Raw genomic sequence first — 20,203 nt, 5'->3', positions numbered from 1 at the left:
TGCTAAGAAAATGTACTATAAAGAGTTAAAGTCTACAGTAAATAAAGCCCTATATAATGAGAAAGTAGCGTATTTTAAGTATAATATTAATAATAAAATAAAAAAACCCTAAAGTTTTATGGAAGAATCTTAAATCTACATTAATCCCTACAAATGACCCTGATTTACCATCCTGTTTTAATGACCCTGATGCATAAATAGACATTTTGTAAACCTACCTTGTACTGCACAAACATCTATTTCACAGTTGACCTATTTTGAATTTGACAGATTTAATAATTCGATTTCAGCTGCAGCCAATCAGCCCCGATATGGTTCTTACAATAATTAAAGGCTTGAAATCAAATGCTATGGGCGGTGATGGCATAAATCTAGATATGATCATGATGACATTACCTAACAGTTTGGACATAATAACAAAATTGATAAATGCTTCTATTCTAACTTCCTCTTTTCCTGACGCCTGGAAGCAAGCAATTGTACGACCCCTCCCTAAGATTGCAAATCCTACCCAGCTTAAAGATCTTAGACCAGTAAGTCTATTGCCCTGTCTGTCTAAGGTGTCGGAGAAGGTTGTGTGCTTGCAACTAACAGAATATATAGAGGATGTACAGTCAGGCTTTAGGAAGGGAAGAAGCACCGTGACTGCTTTGCTCGATGTCACTGATCATTATACTGTGTGCTCAGGATCAAGGAATGTGTACTATAATTAGTGCTGCTCGACTTTTCCCGGACATTCGATTGTATAGATACGGTATTATTGTTATCAAAATTGCCTTGTGTACCTGTTATTCGGAAACGGGTATTCGAAACGTGTAAACGAAACACGGACTCGACCGCGAGCCCTACTTGAAACTGCAGTGAGTGATACGGTTTACTTTTAAATATACTTTTATGCAATAGTTCTAATTTTGGTGCATCAATTTTGGTGGTTTTGGTGGTAATTTGAAAACCACCAAAATTGCTTAATGCCACCAAAATTGATACTTATGAGCCATAACTAAGTAATTTTGTATTTGCTGTCATATATTTATATTTTGTATTCACAGCATTAATGACGATGAAGTGCATTGATTACCAGTAAAAAATAAATACATTACAATAAGACAATATTTCACTTTTTGTAATTGCACTGACGTGTAATGTTTTCATCTACCCTCAACTGGCTTAAGGAGCCATTTGAGGGTAGATTTCGTTTACTTTTATGGATTGTGATTTAATACTAACGCTCATTTATTTGTAAAAACAAAGAAAGAAATAAACAAACATAATAAAACTTAAAAACCTACAGATAAAAAAATTGGCCTAGATCGCCGTCAATGGGCAAGGTGCCCAGAAGGCTGGCCGTATTTCCCCGCTGTATGGCTATACTAATACGCTGGGCGAAATAGTGGCCAGCCCTCTGGTCACCAGAAGCCTCTATTAGGCGCGCCGACAAGTCTTTGTAAAGTCGACGCGCACTTGGCCCCCACGGCCTCAAAGTTTCGACACCAAACTCCGCAAATATGTAGCTGCTTCCCAGAGCGGCATATTTGCGGCGCTTGAGGCTTTCGGCTGAGGAAGCCGCAGCGCCAGCAGAATCTTTGGTGCTCGGAACATGGGACGGTGCCAGGGTATCAACGCAAGTAGCGTCCCAAACTAGCGGCCGACCCATGCTCCAAGGTACCAGTGTCATTCCGTCGGGCCTCTTGCCGTCATCCCTGGCCAGACCGCTGGGCTCGAGGACTGCAGGTACTTTGGCACTAACAAGAGCCTGACGGATGACATCATGGCGGGGGATCATTCCAGCGCTTCGAACACATGAGAGGCCATGGTGGCCCAGATTATCCACCGTGGCGCCACATTGACAGCGGTGTGGCTGATTGGTAGATGCCCCTAAACGTAAGCTACATGCTAGGCGGAAGGTAGAGTTGTCTAGGAAAGTCCCAATGTTTTGAGAGGGTAGCGCCTGCAGCCACAGACCCGACTCCCACTCCGCAGTCGCAAGGAGACAAGCTCGGTCTGCCGAACTAGTAGACGTATTTAAAATATTATTCCGTACTAGTTGACAGAGCGGCTCGTCCCATTGCCTCTGCGAACAGGGATTGGCAGGCGGGTCTGTGTTGAAGCAGGTTATAGACCAAACGTTCTTGGCCTCAGAGCAGTGTGCAGCCTCCATAGATCCAATGGAAGGATCTAATATTTTCGCTATATACGTAAGGCTTTGAGCACAATGCACCGAGGACAAGAACGCAGGTAGAGCGACACAAGAAATTTTGCGGATACCCAGGCCGCCGAACCTAATGGGTAGGCTAGCCTGGGTCCAAGATCTATCGTCAAAAGGAATATTGAAGATACTTATGAGTATTTACTTTTATTGAAATACCTAAAGATACAGACTATAATAGGGATGGTGGCCAGTAAATATAATTTTGGCGGCAACCAAGTTATTAAATTCATAATATCTCGAAACCTACTATGTATAATGAAAGGCCATTACTACACAATATCGATTGTGACTAATTACGAATTATCGATACATAATTTAGACATAAACTTCAAAAATAAAAAAATCCCACCAAAATTAGGTAAATTTTGGACCTGTTGAAATTCACCCATAATCACTTAATATATTTGAGGTTATCTTGTGTATTTTACCGTTTATTCAAATTTTCGAAGTTTGTATTGCATTTTTTCCTCTTATATTACAAGTGCTCGATCGAAAACTAAGCTTTGGTGTATACCTGGATCACCTGGATGTACAAGAAGGCGTTTCATATAGGTACGCCCGCCCTACGACACATCAGATAGGTACACAAACTTGTGATGCGTATGGAGTACAGCATGTGTGGCCAAGTCATTATGCCCTAAATTATGTACTAATTCACTAAAACTTAGCTTACCTGTGTATTTACTCTTTCCAAAATATTTATCTTCCTTAAAATGCAGCCTATATTATATAAACGGTCTTTGTCATTTGCCTTAGTTTTTGATACTCAAAGCTTTTTCTCACCGATTTATGCATATCGGGTCCTTGGGAAAGAAGGGAGATCCTATATTTCCACAATTTATCGCACAATATTGGAGTATTTTGGAGAAAAAGGAGAATGTTTACAATTTATTTGATAAAATGTATGTGATTTGACAGTGACAGCAACTACATTACGGAGGCGCCACCTGGCGTGATAATATGTCAGTTTGCCTCCTCATTAAGACGATAGGTAGGCCCATCTGGATGGAGCCAAAAAGAATAGATAGTACGAAGTTACATATGTCTTTGATGGAGCTAAGCGCTCTGTCCCCGCACCACCCGCTTACCCCGCTCACTGCGATCGTACGTGAATTTTGGATCGCTGCACATGACGTTCAAAGAATAACATACAGCCCAGAGGCGCGCAGTTGGCGCTATACTCGTATATCTTTTGTTTGCAGATATTTTGTTGTTTGAGTATGAGTAGATCATGCATTTAGTGGAGGTCGTAAATTACATTTCACGGTTAATACGACTCGCGTCCCGCTTAATACGCCATATAAAATTATATCCTTTATTCAATTAGGGTCTTAGGTTAGGATTTTACAATGTGAGTATAAAAGTAAAATATAAAAACACTTACAAAACATAACAATAATATATAAACACATTATAAAAAACCTAACCTAGGGTGCCGCCGGCAGCGGGGCAGGGTCCAAGCTGCCGGTGGTCAGGGCCGCAGAGTGAGGAATGGACGTACTATACGCGCCGTCTCCAAAATTACCGCCTTCTGCATCTGACCCTTGATCCAACCACCCAGCGAGAGTCTCTCTAGGTGTTGGTCGAGACTTTTTGCTATGAGACCGTTCGCTGACACGACTATAGGAACAATGATCGTCGAGTCAACATCCCACATGGCGGTTATCACGTGAGCTAAGTCTAGGTACTTGCTGGACTTTTCCTTCTCGGCCTTCACGAGATTCTCATCATGGGGGATGGTGACGTCGACGAGCACGGATGGATGTATATCATTCGATACCTCTCTATTAATAGAGAGGTATGAGAGGCCGTGCCCGCCTTTCGGCTGCGACGGCTGTGGCGGGTCGCTCCCCACCGCGTGGGGAGGTCAGTGGACGTCAATTTGAGGACGTCAGTGCTGCTGGCGTAGGCCAGCTTTTTCGCCACCGATCGTTTATCCAACCCCGCGACCCCTAGCCCGGTGATACCGTTTGAGCGGGGCCGGGCATCGGGGACGCAGGGAAGGCGACCGGCAGCTAAGGCTGGCGTGTGTGGCGTGGTGCATCCGATGAAAGTTGGGACTTGGCTTGGCTCCGCTACTGGTGTAGCAGAGCTCGGGGCAAGTCCCGGGCCCACCGTTCCGGTGGTCTGGTGGGGTGGTGTGGCGCGATGTTCTTGAGGTGCTCGTGCCCGCTGTTGTCCGCGCGGTCGTACATGGACCGCGCGAGACGCTCGATGAACTCCTCCAGGCCGCGCCACTTCAGTGTCTCGGCGAGGGATGCGTTGCTGACGTAGCGTGGACACTTGACGATGCTCCGCAGTGTGAGGGTCTCCTGACGCCCCATCTTCTCCTTGTTGGACCTGGAACAGAAAGAATGCCAGGCAGGTGAAGCGTATGTTAGTCTAGAGCGCACGTAAGCTTTGTACAGACCGAGTTTGGTCCGTACAGGAAGCTTACTACTAAAGACTGGGCGTAGACACATGCGAGCGACTTTCGCTCGGCTTACTGTGCCTCTGGTGTGGCGATCCATGTTGAGTCTCCTGTCTATGGTCACCCCCAGGTATTTCACTGTGGGCGACCATGTGAGCGGCTGACCTAGAAGGGAAGGAGGATTGGGCAAGTTGATGGCTTGCCCTGTGATGAGCGCTTGCGTCTTGCCCACATTGACCGATAGTCTCCATTTGGAGAGCCAGTCAGGGAGGGCGTCAAGCGTCGGCTGGATCTTGGCGACTGCGTGCGGCATCTGGAAAGAGGAAGCAAAGTAAGCGGCGTCATCTGCGAATAGAGCTAGTTGCGCTTGCCCGACGACTGGGATGTCGTCGGTGTAGCGCACATAGCATGCGGGCGACAGGCAGCTCCCCTGGGGGACGCCTGCCTGTATCGGGCGTTCCTGTGAGAGTACGCCTTCCACTTGAACGCGGAAGCGCCGGTCTGCCAGAAATGACGCGATGACTCTCACGATGCGGCGGGGGGCTGTGGACAGAGAAAGTTTGTATATTAGACCTTCGTGCCAAACTCGATCAAAAGCTTTCTCCATGTCTAGGAGGACCGCGACTGTGTACTCCTTCTTGTTGAGCGACATGCCCATGTGGTGTAGTACACGGGTGAGCTGCAGCGTCGTGGAGTGTTGAGACCTGAAACCCAATTGCTCCGGCCTGGGTGACAGGTGTGGCGAGAGGTGCCGGAGCAGCAACCTCTCGAACACCTTTGATAGGTTGCATAGCAACGTGATGGGCCGGTAGTTCTCCGGCTTTCTTCTGTCCTTTCCCGGCTTGGGAAGGACTATGACCCGCCCGGTCTTCCAGATGGCGGGGAAGTGGCCCGATCGCAGGATCCCGTTGAACAGGCGCGCCACCGCCGCTAAGGTGTTTAGCGGCAGGTGGCGGAGCGCCATGTTCGGGATCTCGTCGGGGCCCGGCGCCTTTCTCGGGTTGCAGTAGCGTCTGATGGACGCCTGGACCTGTGAAGGAGAAAAGTAGAGTGGATCATCGTGTGGCTCGACTGGCACGTTGAGATAATCTCGAACGTGTTGTACGATGTCCGCTGTGTGTTGTGGGTCGGTGACGGGGTTGGGCCTGAATTGCTGCTCAAGGCTGCGAGCGAGTATTTCCGCTCTGTCCTTGGCCGCGTACTTCAGCTCCCCGTCTGTGTCGTCCTGTAGGGGCCGGATCGGCTCGGGCGTCGCGCTGAGTTGTCTGCATAACCTGTGGATAGAGGGAACACTATCAGTTATGCTGTCGATGTGGGCTTCCCAGCTTACAGCTCTGTGTTCGCTGAGTTTGTCCCTCAACTCAAGTAGGCTTTACGAACGTGAAGGCCATTTCGGCTATGTACAATGCCCTAGTACGAAGCCAACTGGAATGCAATGCTGCAATATGGGCTCCACATGAGTCGAAGTACAACGTCATGAACTCATGATAGAAAGGATACAAAATAAGTTTGCAAGGTACATCTATTGGAAACTGTACGGAGTGTATCCTTTCTATCCGCTGATGTATCCCACACTGTTCGTAATAGGCATGGTAGGTTATAATAAACTAGAAACACGTAGAGATCTAGCACTTGCGTGCTACTTAGTGCGGATCCTTCGCGGTAGCATTTACAACCCGGGGATCCTACAACAAATTAATATATGTGTGCCCGACGGGTACGTGGAGCGGAGGCGGCGACCGCGTCTGTTGGTGGAGCCGATCGGCAGAACCAACCTGCTTCGTAAGGCGCCTCTCAGTCGCACAGTCCGTACACTGAATTTAGTGGCTGATCAAACTGACTTGTTTGCATGTACTATGTCCGAATTTGTAAAAATCTGTTTAAATGTTTTGTGTTGTTATGATAATTAATATAATTTACATACCTAGTTAGTAAGGCACTATTGTATTAGGGTTAACCTGTAAGGATAGTTGCTAAGTGACAATAAATAAAAACAGTCGCTCAAGACGATTGAGCTCAGTCTTGACAGACTGAGCCCTAGTCCTTTGCCACTGTTTCCTGTACCAGCGCTTTTTCTCCAAAAGCGCTTGAAGCGGCCTCGGGAGTGGTGCGCGACGGTCCGATTGCGGGATCGTGCGGCCGGCCTCGGTGAGGGCCGCCTTGATGTCCTCCGTGATCGTTGTTGCTGCTGCGTCGACCTCTTCTGCGGTCGAGATGGGACCTGTGCGGGGAGTATTTACCATGGCTTCCGAAAAAGCCTTCCAGTTGTAGCGGCGTCCGGGTCCCTTGCTGTGTCTCGTCGTCGGCTGGTCTGCGATGGTCAGGAGCACCGGCCTGTGGTCGGAGGTGAGGTCGTAAAATACCTGGTGCCGCATAAGGGCATTGACCCCGCGAGAAATCGCAAAGTCGATGGTGGTGCCTCTGTTGTACACATTGCCCAACAAACAATTAAGCGACACTTAGGACTTATTTTATCACCTAAAGACATAGAACGGCTGTAGAATAGCTACATATTCTAAGCTTACAGGCTCTGGTGACATCAAGGTCTTTAAGAGGTCCATGTATAGCTTTAAGATCCACTGTACCGGTCGATGAGAGGTGTGGGAGAATTAAAAATGCAGCGTTCCTGCAGATAGGTAGTGCAAGACAATTTATTCAAGTAAACAACTATGCTTGATGATTTTTAGGACCCGTAACGCCATCTATTCGCAGTAATGAGTTTTAATACATAATATTGATATGTTCAACGGTTCACATGCAAAATTAAGACTTTAAAATTATTGTGATTACATAGTAGATGGCGTAAACATCAAATCGTATATTAATTAACTTGAACATACTCCCCCGGAAAGGACGGAGTCCTTTACACAAGGCAAAACACATAATTTAGTTATAGATCTCTGTAAAACACCAGAAATGGTCCGTATATCGTATGTTCGAGTTAAGCCATCAGGGCCTGGATGTTTTCTTATAATACGACCCATCGGCCAGCTTCCAGGCGGGATGGTCCTTCGAGCCGGATACAAACGATGCAGTTGCGTACATATTTCTTTATTTTATTAGTCATGTTAATCGGCCAGTATTTGGATCGAAGATACATCACTATCAATTGCGGACCGCCATGAAGAGTGCTGCTGTGTGCTTCTGCTAGAAGAAGAGGTAACAGAGCATTGTCCTTCGTGATTATAATGGGGTGCTTCTGTTGGGCTTCTAAATCAGCATGGCGTAGTCGGCCGCCTACTCTCAACACACCCTTTGGATCTAAAAAGGGGGCGAGTGACAACAATCGACTTTTTCTTCTCAGCTGTCTCTTACTCTTTAAATCTTCAATTTCTTCTTGAAATTCGATTTCCTGGGATCGTCTTAAGCAAATGGTAAGTGCTTCATCTCTCTCTTCAGTCGTCAGGTAAGTTGGTAAGTGATCTTTATTTTCTCTCTTTCTTTTCAGGTGCAGCATCCATCTACGACAGTATGCGATTATTCTCACCAGTTTCCCGAGCGACGAGTATTTAGCGATCAAGGTAAGTATTAAATCCTCTTCATTTTCTTTAGTTGCAGTAACTAATGTTTTTATCACCTTTTTACATTCTAAGTCTATTTCAGGTACTTCGGTTCCCGGAAATTCTATGGCTGGCTCCTTGAGAAATGCCGGTCCATTCCACCAGAGTGTATTTGTCAAGAGCTTTTTTGGCATAACTCCTCGTGAGGCTGGGTCTGCTGGATTGTGTTTAGTATTGACATAATACCACCCGTTTATCTCATTCATTTTCTTAATTTCAGTAACTCGATTTTTTACAAAAGGAGTCCATCGACCTGGGTCGCCTTTTATCCATGACAGTCAGTACAACTTGTGAATCTGACCAGGCAAAATACTTGATCTCTTTCAACTTTTAATATGCTTACAACATGTTTCAGAAGTCTACACAGTAGAACCGCAGCGCACATCTCTAATCTTGGCATGGATATTTGCTTCAAAGGCGCTGTTTTCGTTTTAGCCGTGAGTAGAGATACTTGTACTTGCCCGTCTGTGTCGATGGCTCGGACGTATATTACTGCTGCGTAAGCGCTCATCGAGGCGTCAGCGAATCCATGAACCTCAATCGAGCTTCTGTCTGCATTGGTATGTATCCAACGATTTATCTTTACTTCTGTCAATGCAGGAATTTCTTTTCTAAACTTCAGCCACTCTTCCTTCACGTCATCTGCGAGTTCTTCATCCCAACCAACACCTCTAACTGCCATAATTTTTGCATGAATGTTTTAGCGATGACTACCGCAGGCGCCAGCCAACCCATCGGATCAAATAATGATGCTATATCTGCTAAAACATTCCTCTTCGTGACTGGTTGTTCAGGTAAGTCTTTCAAATTATTCGTTATTTGTAATTTATCTTCTTTAGTGTTACAAATTATACCCAAAGTCTTAATACGGTCTCTTCCATCTACTTCTCTTTGGGCCTTTGGTGATCGTTTTACAGGTTCAATCTCTTGCATGAGTGCTTCACTATTTGAACTCCACTTTTGAAGTTCAAACCCACCCTTTTTGAGAATTGCTGTGATTTCTTTCTGATTTCTTTTAGCTTCATCTTCTGTTTCATGCCCCGACAGGACGTCATCCATGTAGAAATCCTCTAGTATTATACGCTGCGCTTCAGGATACTCTTGACCCTCATCTATCGCAACTTGACGTAAGGTTTTGATGGCCAGGTAGGGAGCGCAAGAGGTCCCGAAGGTAACGGTAAGTAGTTTGTAGTCTTCTACCGGTTTTTGAGCATCACTTCTCCAAACAATTCTTTGATAATTTGTATCTGCGTCATTAACTTCAATCTGCCGATACATTTTTATGATATCTGCGACATATGCGATTTTGTGCGTTCTCCATCTCAGCAGTATATCACGTAAATCTTCTTGCAGAGTAGGACCTACGAGTAATGCATCGTTTAAGGTAACCCCATTAGTTCCAGCACATGAAGCATGAAATACAACTCTAACTCGTGTGGTTTGTTTGTCGTCTCGTACAACAGCATGATGTGGTAGGTACACGCAATTCTCGGCTCTTTCTTCATCATCTACTTTCGTCATGTGTTGCAGATCTATGTACTCTTGTAAGACGTCGTTGTAATCTTGTTTCAATTTTGGATTCTTATCTAATCTTCTTTCTAGCGACATCCATCTCTTCACTGCTATCTCTCGTGAGTCACGTGGTAGCACAGGTGGTTCTTCTCTAAATGGCAACCTGACCACGTAACGACCATCTTCTTTTCTTTTGTGTGTCTTCTCATAAATGTCTTCTGCCTTCTTTTCCTCTGAGGTTAGTGTAGTACTTTCTTCTTCTATGGTTTCTAACTCCCAGAACTTCTTCAGCATGTTGTTAAGATCAACGTTAAGATTCATGCTGACGATGTTTTTTGTGGCAGTGTGCTCTGTCCTCACATTTCCGCAAACTATCCACCCCAGGTGACTATCTTGTGCTACAGGTGTTCCTGAGGGGCCATTGATCACTCCAGGTTTAATAACTTCGCTCCAAACTTCGACTCCTAAAAGCAAGTCGATGTGACCTGGAGTGTGACATGTTGGATCTGCGAGGCACAACTTCTCGACATGCTTCCAGTTTTCCATCTTGACTTCATTCTCCGGCATAATGTCGGTGATGTGACGTACAACGTAAGTAGTTGCCTTCATCTTCATCTTAAGCTCGATTCTTGATGAGAACTCTACTTCTGTTACATACTTGAGCGTAGTCTTCATTTTCTCAACTCCCGTGACATGCCCACTGACTGAGGTACGTCGTAAACGAAGCTTTTGTGTTGCGGCCTCAGTTATAAAAGACTCTTGTGAGCATGGGTCCAACAGCGCTCTCATCAAGTGTTTTTCTCCGTTCTCAGCGTATACTTGCACTAATGCAGTTGGCATCAGCCGCGCGTGACTCCCAGTAGTGAGGTGAGATATAATATTCTTTTTATTTTTATCTTCTTTTTCTTCCTTTGTATCTTCTTTTTCCTCTAAAATCTGCGCTGATGCCTCCGGAACCGGCGCAGAGGTCTGAGACTGCGGGCTTCACGTCCTGTGTAGCAGAGAGTGGTGTTTTCTCCCACATTGGCGGCAAGATGATCGATGTTTGCAGAACTTGACTGAATGCCCCGGTACTAAGCAATTAAAACATAGCCGCCAGCCTTGCACATATTCCACTCTCTTATCTACTGCCAACTTCGTAAACTCCTTACAAGTGTATAATAGGTGGTCTTGGTTACAAAAAAATGCATTTCTGTTCGCTTTTATTTACATGAAAACTTCTTTTATTTACAGGTGCACTCGGCGACGGAGCTTGTATCATTTCTAAAACACGAAATCTTTTTTCCAGGAACTTGTTTAACATGTTTAGTGTTGGTAATTCACTAATCTCTAGGGACCCGAGCTCAAGTTCCCATTCTTTGTGTGATTCGGAGTCTAATTTATTGACAATTAAATAAATTACCAGTGTATCCCATGTATCAACTTGTATATCTTGATTTTTCAATTTATTCATACATTCACTTGTGGTGTCTAACAAATCTCGTAACCCTTTCGATGTTCCCGTAGCCAATTTTCGTTGATTCACTAATCGTGCCAAAATAGTGTTTACAATAATTCGTTTGTTGTTGTATCTTTTTAATAAAATATTCCATGCCATATCGTAATTACTCTCGCTGACAGGTATATGCTTAAGTAATTGTTCCGCCTCACCTGATAAACAACCTTTCAAATAATGCATTTTTTGCACTTTATTGAGTGTGGTTTTATTGTGTATTAGCGATGTGTACATATCGTGAAACGAAGTCCATTCATGATAACTGCCCGAATACTGTGGAATATTAATTTTCGGCAACCGGACTTCCTCACTCACACTAGTGGCAGTTGGAGGGTTATGTGAACTCAATGTACTTTCTCCGTTTCGTGAATTTAACTTCAATAACAAGTCCATCATATTTGACCGTATTTCGATGTATTGTTCTTCGACTTCCATAAAATAATCTTTTGTGAAATATTCATACTGTCCGCGATCTTGTTTAGGTACCAATTTCAACATTTCCATATGATTGTTGTGAAACTGATTCCAATATTCGGTCAATATTTCCATCCGTAACTGTACATAACCACTAGTTAATCTTTGTTTCGGTGATTTCTTATAAGTTGAAATAGTTTTCGTCAACAACGCGTACACGTTTTCTTGTTCCTTTATATAGTCTTCCATAGTGAAGATATACACACACCAACGTTTGTATACACTTATCAAGTCTATTTATCACTTATTATACAGTTTTTTCACTTTAATTTCTTCTTAAATCCATTTAAATTTGTAAAAACGTAAACAGCATTTGAGGTTAATTTCAATGTCACACTAATATAGTTCTTATATCCGGTTCGAAGGACCACTTTTGTACCGGTCGATGAGAGGTGTGGGAGAATTAAAAATGCAGCGTTCCTGCAGATAGGTAGTGCAAGACAATTTATTCAAGTAAACAACTATGCTTGATGATTTTTAGGACCCGTAACGCCATCTATTCGCAGTAATGAGTTTTAATACATAATATTGATATGTTCAACGGTTCACATGCAAAATTAAGACTTTAAAATTATTGTGATTACATAGTAGATGGCGTAAACATCAAATCGTATATTAATTAACTTGAACATCCACAGTAGCCGTTTTGGCCGCTATAATGTATCTTAAGCCGCTAGTGTTATAGCTCAAAGTGAATTCTACCACCTTAATATCTATATGAGTGATAAGCAGCTGCAATTTTCACTTAAGGTTCTAAACAGGCGATAAAAAGTCTTTTATAGCTCCGTGTATCATAATCGCTACTTAACTCTCTTGTATCACTTACAGTCGAAAAGAGAAGTTATGAGTCACCATTATCGATCATGTAGTCGCAGACGAGCGTTATTCAATACCTTAGTACATCTTATACTGTTATTAGAGTCTTACTTAGAACCTAAGCCTATAGCGCCATGTTAAATTGACCGATGAATCAATAAGCAAAACAAAAACTATTAATTAGAACGTAAATACTTCATAAAAATCGATACTTTTACTCAATATTGACCTAATGTTAGTATTGTTATATTTAAAACCGGACTTCACGTATATTGATTAATTTTTCGAAAATTAAATACGGTGGACCACAAATAAAAAAATATTATATTCAGATAAATATGCAAAGGATCAGAGGCCCATTAAAATTTTGTTAGTAATACATATAGTTTTTGACAGTGTAATTAATTTCGCCATCATAAATCCGCAGATAACTCCTGCATCAGTGAACTAAAATAATTATTTGCTTTTAATTATCCGCCATTACATTTCACTTCAAGCTGTCACTAGGGCTTGCAAATATTCGAAACTTTCAGGTATTCGAATATTCGACTTTTTCTGACGAGATATTCGAATATTCGAATAATTATTCGAATATTTAAAAAAATAAGAAAAGGAACGAAAAATCGGTTTATTATCGTTTTATTCAAAAGCTTTTTTCACATATTGCTAAAATTAATGATATTTTGCAGAAATCCACTTATTGACTAGATTTTATCATCCTACTCTGAAATACCCACGTTTATAAAAGCAAGTAAGTACCTAAAACGCAAAAATTAGACATTTTCAATATTTCTTGATAAAACTTTTTATTATAAATGCGTCGTTGCGTGAATTAATATAACTTTAACCATCCAAACACGTATGTAAGAGAGAAAACATTTTAGTAGGTAATCACTAATCATTTTCTGATTTAAATTAACTTCTTGTCGTTAAGAAGCCTGTAAAATGGCCTTTAATTCCATTGTATTTTGAATCTTTATTGACTTTATTAGTCTTGGCAAGTTTAGTTTTGATTCCTAATGGTCGGCTGTTATATAATAAGTTATATAATTGTTATTGGAATATTTAAGGGAAAAAGTTGGCTGACTACGGGGTGGATTATTCGTTAGCTAAAGGTGCATGGTTAGATTACCTAGTTCGGTAGGTTTGGTATGATCAAATTTGTGAATTGCGATAAAGGGCAAGGTTTAGACTTCGAATATTCGCTTAAGGTACGCTTTTACTCAATAAACAAAATGACCCTTTATCTTAAAACTTACGTAAAGTTACTTGTACCTAGAAAAAGCATTAGCCGCACCGTAATAAAACATACTTTTTGATTTCGTTTCCTTTGAAATTGAGTTAGGTTCTTAGGTTTAACTGTATTCACGAAGCCTATTGAGAGGAATACAGTAAAAACATTATTTCCTTCGCATTTGGGTACCTACGGTTCCTCATTCACTGTTAATACCCGGCAAAATACACAGAAACTGTAACTATAACGGATGAAAATAGATTTTACCTAGTAATAAAAAATATTCGAATATTCGAAACCTGAGCGGCCGAATATTCGAATATCAAAACAGGTCGAATATTCGACATATTCGAATATTCGAATATTCGAATTGCAAGCCCTAGCTGTCACAGAGCAAGCTTACGAATAATAATACAAAATGGAAACATCTGCAACCAAAGCAGATAAGGCTAAGGAAAAAATGTGCAATTACCTTCTTGAGTGTTACAAATATTGACTTTAAATGCTAATATACCATCTAAAGCTGAAAGTATCATCTATATGGCCCTACACTACTACTCAAATAGTTAGTATTCGCTTATTTGGCACCCTTTTAAATCCTAAGTACTTAATCAACGCTATTACAACACTACTTTAGCGCTCTTCTACTACAACAGTTTGTAGTCACCTATATGCAACCCATCTAGCTCCTAAAGAATTAATTAACACTATTGTAGCTCCACTATACCGCTCTTATGTCTCTTTTTTTATCCGCTAACCCTACTGTAGCACTGTTATAAATCTTATGGTGATAAAATTTGTGCCCAATCCGGGGTTAGAACGGGGTTATAGCCGGCTATAACTCCTATTTTTAGAGCACTAACAACCCCTAAAGAGTAAATAGGCGCTTATATAAATCTCTTCTAACCCTTAAATTTAGCGCCTAATGTTAGTTGGGTGGCGTCGTGGTAGTGTGTGGGCTCGTATGGCCCGCCCACTACCAGATCGAGGTCATCCACGATCTGGTAGATGGTGTTGCCCGGCAGGGAGTGGGCGGACGAATTCCAAGCGCACTCTAAAAAAAATTTGGTTGGCCCAATCAATATCTTGATAGTCGTATGGGGATGTAGATAGGGTGCGTGACGTATCTCAGCCACAGTAATCCAAACGTCCACTTTCTCCAATAAATATTATAATGTCAATAATATATACAACACAGAAGGAATGTCCAAAGTTCGGAAGATAGAAACACAGAAGGTAACAGTACGGAAGAAATATAGAAATAGAAATAAAGCGTCAACAAAAGCAAAAGCGATAGCGAACGTAATGCGTCTAGCGGTCACAAGCGACATGCGTTTCGCGTCAGTAATGTGCATAGACTGAAGCGGGGCGCGGCGATCGGCGATGGCCGGCCGGCACAGGAGCGGGTCTCAGAACCGGCCGCTCTGAACAAAGGAATGCTATCGCGGTGCGCGTGTGCATTGCACCCGACTTGTTGGCAACGTCAAGAATTGACGGACGATATGTAAATATAACGTGTATATTATTATTGTGTAAATGTAAATAAATGTATGTAAATAAATATTTGTATATATTAATATTATGTTTTATATAAGTGTATTAATATTAGTTAAGTGTAGTGTAGGTATAAGAGTAGGTATAAGTGTAAGTGGGAAAGTAGCCCACATCACTCCCCCCCAGAGACCTGGTTAAGGGCGATAATAATCTGGGAAACGTACTTGCCTTCCCGAACGAGTAGTTTTAGGTACGTTAGCCTGACTTGGATAAGGGTCACTATGCTGCCTCCCGCGCAGGATGTTTTCTGGTGCGGCAGGTGTGGTCGACCCCTGATCAGCGAGCTTCAAGTCCTCGGACAGGTAATGCGCTGGTTTTAATCGGTCGATGGTCACGGTAACCGGTTTGCCTTTAATGAGGAGTTTAAAAACTTTATCAGTCCTCTCCAGGACTTTGTGCGGGCCTGAGTATACAGGCGTTAGGGGAGCGCGTGAAGCGTCTTCGCGAAGGAAGACGTATTCAGCTGTCGCTAACTCTTTAAACACAAAGATCCTGTCCTTGCTGTGGCGTGAAGCTGGCGTAGGCTTCAACTTCGAGGCGAATGAGCGTAACCGTGCGGTAAAATCGGTGACATCAGTGGTACCGGGTACGCTTGGGTCAAAAAATTCGCCTGGAAGTCGCAGCGGCTCGCCGTAAAGCATTTCGGCTGAGGACGCTTGTAAGTCCTCTTTAAAAGCACTGCGTATGCCGAGAAGCACTTGAGGCAATACCTCGGACCAATTGGCGTCAGCATGGCATGTAATGGCGGCCTTGAGCTGCCTGTGGAAGCGTTCCACAATGCCATTGCATGCTGGATGGTACGCGGTCGTGCGTCTATGCTGGAAGCCGATGGCCTTAGATAGATATTGAAACAGTGTGGAATCAAATTGTCGACCACGATCTGTGACAATATCTACAGGACACCCAAACCTGGATATCCAGCCAGCCAATAATGCATTGGCCACCGTCTCTGCCGTGATGTCCGCTATTGGTACGACCTCTGGTCGTAAATCGCGTAAAGCGGTCTATGGCCGTCAAGCAATAGCGGAAGCCTTGTGAAACAGGGAGGGGACCGATTAGGTCAATATGTACCTGTTGAAAGCGAGCCCGAGGGAGTTCAAATGTGCCTAGAGGTGCAGACACATGACGGCTCACCTTAGACCGTTGACATGGCACGCAAGCTCGTGCCCAGTCTCGGCAGTCCTTCCTTACGCTGGGCCAGACAAAACGCTGGGCTACAATCTTAGCACTTGTGTTGGCACCAGGATGACTTAAGGAGTGGAGACTGTCGAAAACGGCTTTTCGGTACTGCTTGGTAACGAATGGTCGGGGAGTCGGCGTACTGACGTCGCAGTACAAGGGTTCAGGGCTACCCGGGAATGGCATTTTTACCAAGCGCAGGGATGACGAGGCCAAGTACTGTGCAAGCTCGGGATCAGACACTTGAGATCTAGCTAGGTCGGCAAGATCGAATGGTATCGCCAGTTCTTCAATCCGAGATAAGGTGTCGGCCACGACATTGTCTTTGCCAGATATGTGCCTTATGTCGGTGGTGAACTGGGATATGTAGTCCAAGTGTCTAAACTGCCTAGGCGAACAGTTATGTTTCCTCTCATGGAAAGCAAAACTGATCGGCTTATGGTCAGTATAAATCGTGAAGTGCCTCGCCTCTAGCATATGCCGAAAATATTTAATACCCTCGTAGATCGCAAGCAGTTCGCGATCATACGGCGAGTATTTGGTCTGGGATGGACTCAGCTTCCGAGAAAAGAAAGCCAACGGCTGCCATACCTGGTCCTGCAGCTGCTGCTGCAGTACTGCACCCAGTGCCACGTCTGATGCGTCTGTGACCAACGCCAGCTTAGACCGACAATCGGGATGAGCAAGTAATGCTGCGTTGGATAGGCTTTCCTTGGTCTCGTTGAAAGCCTTCAGAGCATCGCCGGTCAGGTTGATGGGTTTGGAACCTTTGACTGCTCCACCCAGGAGTGCGTTGAGAGGTGCTTGGATTTGGGCGGCATGTGGCAGGAATCGCCTGTAAAAGTTGGCCATACCCAAAAATTTCCTCAGCTGCTTGACGTCCTTGGGTGGTGGAAAGTCGCGTATGACTTGGACTTTCGTGTCTAAGGGTTTGGTACCGGTCTCAGAAATCAGGTAACCTAAAAAAGTTACCTGTGGAGCCCCAAAAACGCACTTAGACACGTTGATAACCATGCCGTAGTCTCGGAGTCTGGTAAAAACTTCACGTAGGTGCTGTTTGTGCTGCTCCTCGTCTCTGGAAAATACTAAAAAGTCGTCCAAGTAGCAGTAGACGAAGTCCAGCCCGCGTGTCAGCTCGTCCACGAACCTCTGAAAGGTTTGGCTTGCGTTCCGGAGTCCGAATGTCATAAACGGAAACTCGAACATACCGAAGGGTGTAGTAATGGCCGTCTTCGGTATGTCCTCCGGACATACAGGTATCTGGTTGTAAGCCTTTACGAGGTCAATGGTACTAAAGACGTTACAACCAGATATGCTGTGGGTAAAATCATGCAAATGCCTGATGGGGTATTTGTCAGGGACGGTACGGGCGTTGAGGTGACGGTAATCACCACACGGGCGCCACCCATTATCTTTTTTAGGCGCCAGGTGCAGTGGTGAAGACCAAGGGCTCTCTGATGGTCGTGCCGTGCCGCTAGCCAACATACCTTCAAACTCCTGCCTCGCCAGCTTCAGCTTGTCAGGGGCAAGACGTCTCGGAGCGCAGGATACCGGGGGACCTGGAGTGGTGCGAATGTGGTGTTGAGTGTTATGTGGTATAGTGCGGTGTATGCCAGCAGGTCGTGTGATCTCAGGATATTCCTGTGACAATATTTGATGGTAGCAGGAATCGCTGCCGTTCATGACCTTCACAGAAAATATATCACCAGTATTAACAGCAGAAACAGCATTAACATATAAACTAGTGATGTTATCTATAATACGACCTAGCCTCTTACCACCACAATCTACAAATAAATTATAGTGCGCTAGGAAATCCGCCCCTATAATCGGTTTAGTAACCGTAGCTACCACAAAACGCCACGGAAAGTCGCATCGAAGTCCAAGGTCCAGGTTAAGATGCGCGTAACCGTAAGTTTCGATGGGTGTCCCATTGGCTGCGGAAAGGTTGTACCGCGTCGGTGCTCGACGCTCGTGCAGTAACGACTTGGGGAAGACGCAGAGGTCGCTACCGGTGTCGACCAAAAACTGCAGCTTCGACCTTCTGTCGGTGACAAACAGGCGACGCGATGTGACAGGGCGGTCAGGAGTCGCCATTACCGACTGCCCATGGCATTTCCCGACTTCTTGTAGTCGCAGGGTTGTACGCACTTGCTAGCGTTCTCGCCATGTCTTGAATGGTACCAGCAGATGGGAAATTTCCTATAACTGGACTGGGACCTGGTGCTGGAACGACTCTGCCTTCTGGAGCGGCTGGGATTCCTTGAGCGGGATCTTCCTCCTTCACGGTCCATCTTCAAGGCTCGAACCTCTCTCCTGAGCGCAGCTATCTCCCTTGCCAAGGCGTCACTACTGGAGCCAGGTTGCTCGGAGCCTGCAGAAGCGACGTGCGACGAACAAGCGCAGCGTGGGCCGATGTCGTGGACCCTGTCAGCAAGGTCTGCGATAATGTCCAACGAAGCATCTGGATGCCCTGCGAGGACAGTTTGGATGCTAGCGGGTAATCTGTTGGTCCACATCATGCGTAAAACGTCGTCCGATATGCGCTTAGCTGCCAGAGCCTGCAGGTGACGCAGGAACTGAGACGGCTTACGATCTCCCAGCTCTTCGTGATGCAGGAGTTGCTGGATCTGTCGCTCGGTGGTATCACTCAGTCGACTAATGAGTTCGCTCTTCAGCTTAACATACTTGTCAGTTGCCGGTGGATTGGTGATAATATCCCTGACCTCCTTTGCAAACTGTCGATCCAGCTGGCTGACGACATAATGAAATTTTGTCAGGTCATTGGTGATGCCGGCTATGTCGAACTGACCCTCAACCTGCGAGAACCAAATCGCGGGTTCCTCCGGCCAAAAAGGTGGAAGTCGTACTCAGACTCTAAAAACTTCGGATGACGGAGTCGTTGTTGTTGTGGAACCGAGCGGCGCAGTTGTGACGGATGGTGCAGTGGGAACAGGCACTCCCGCCGGTACTTGTGTGATGGGCGACATAACGGTATTTCCTTTGTCTATTTTGCTCGACACTTCTACGTACGGTTTTCTGATAAAATCCTCGTGGTACTGTGTTCTTCAGGGGTCACCAGTATGGGGATGTAGATAGGGTGCGTGACGTATCTCAGCCACAGTAATCCAAACGTCCACTTTCTCCAATAAATATTATAATGTCAATAATATATACAACACAGAAGGAATGTCCAAAGTTCGGAAGATAGAAACACAGAAGGTAACAGTACGGAAGAAATATAGAAATAGAAATAAAGCGTCAACAAAAGCAAAAGCGATAGCGAACGTAATGCGTCTAGCGGTCACAACTGTCACAAGCGACATGCGTTTCGCGTCAGTAATGTGCATAGACTGAAGCGGGGCGCGGCGATCGGCGATGGCCGGCCGGCACAGGAGCGGGTCTCAGAACCGGCCGCTCTGAACAAAGGAATGCTATCGCGGTGCGCGTGTGCATTGCACCCGACTTGTTGGCAACGTCAAGAATTGACGGACGATATGTAAATATAACGTGTATATTATTATTGTGTAAATGTAAATAAATGTATGTAAATAAATATTTGTATATATTAATATTATGTTTTATATAAGTGTATTAATATTAGTTAAGTGTAGTGTAGGTATAAGAGTAGGTATAAGTGTAAGTGGGAAAGTAGCCCACAGTCGTAATCAAGCATCTTGATTCCATACGAGCCTAACAAGAACTTAGACACATCAAACAAGGTAATTCTGATTGCTATTACTATTGTTATGTAACTGAA

At 44.4% G+C, this 20,203-nt stretch overlaps 1 protein-coding gene across 1 annotated transcript; it reads right to left on the bottom strand.

Annotated features, from left to right (window-relative positions):
* Positions 1–18,539: 18,539 nt before the first annotated feature.
* On the bottom strand, positions 18,540–19,433 carry LOC134789419 (uncharacterized). The gene is made up of 2 exons (XM_063760026.1): positions 19,416–19,433; positions 18,540–19,262 (listed from the first exon to the last, which is right to left on the bottom strand). The coding sequence occupies exons 1-2, from the start codon at positions 19,431–19,433 to the stop codon at positions 18,540–18,542; spliced, it is 741 nt and encodes a 246-aa protein (XP_063616096.1).
* Positions 19,434–20,203: the final 770 nt, after the last annotated feature.

The sequence above is a fragment of the Cydia splendana genome, chromosome 3 (assembly GCF_910591565.1).
Source record: "Cydia splendana chromosome 3, ilCydSple1.2, whole genome shotgun sequence".
Classification (NCBI taxonomy): Eukaryota; Metazoa; Arthropoda; class Insecta; order Lepidoptera; family Tortricidae; genus Cydia; species Cydia splendana.
This window is presented reverse-complemented; position numbering and strand designations above follow the sequence as displayed.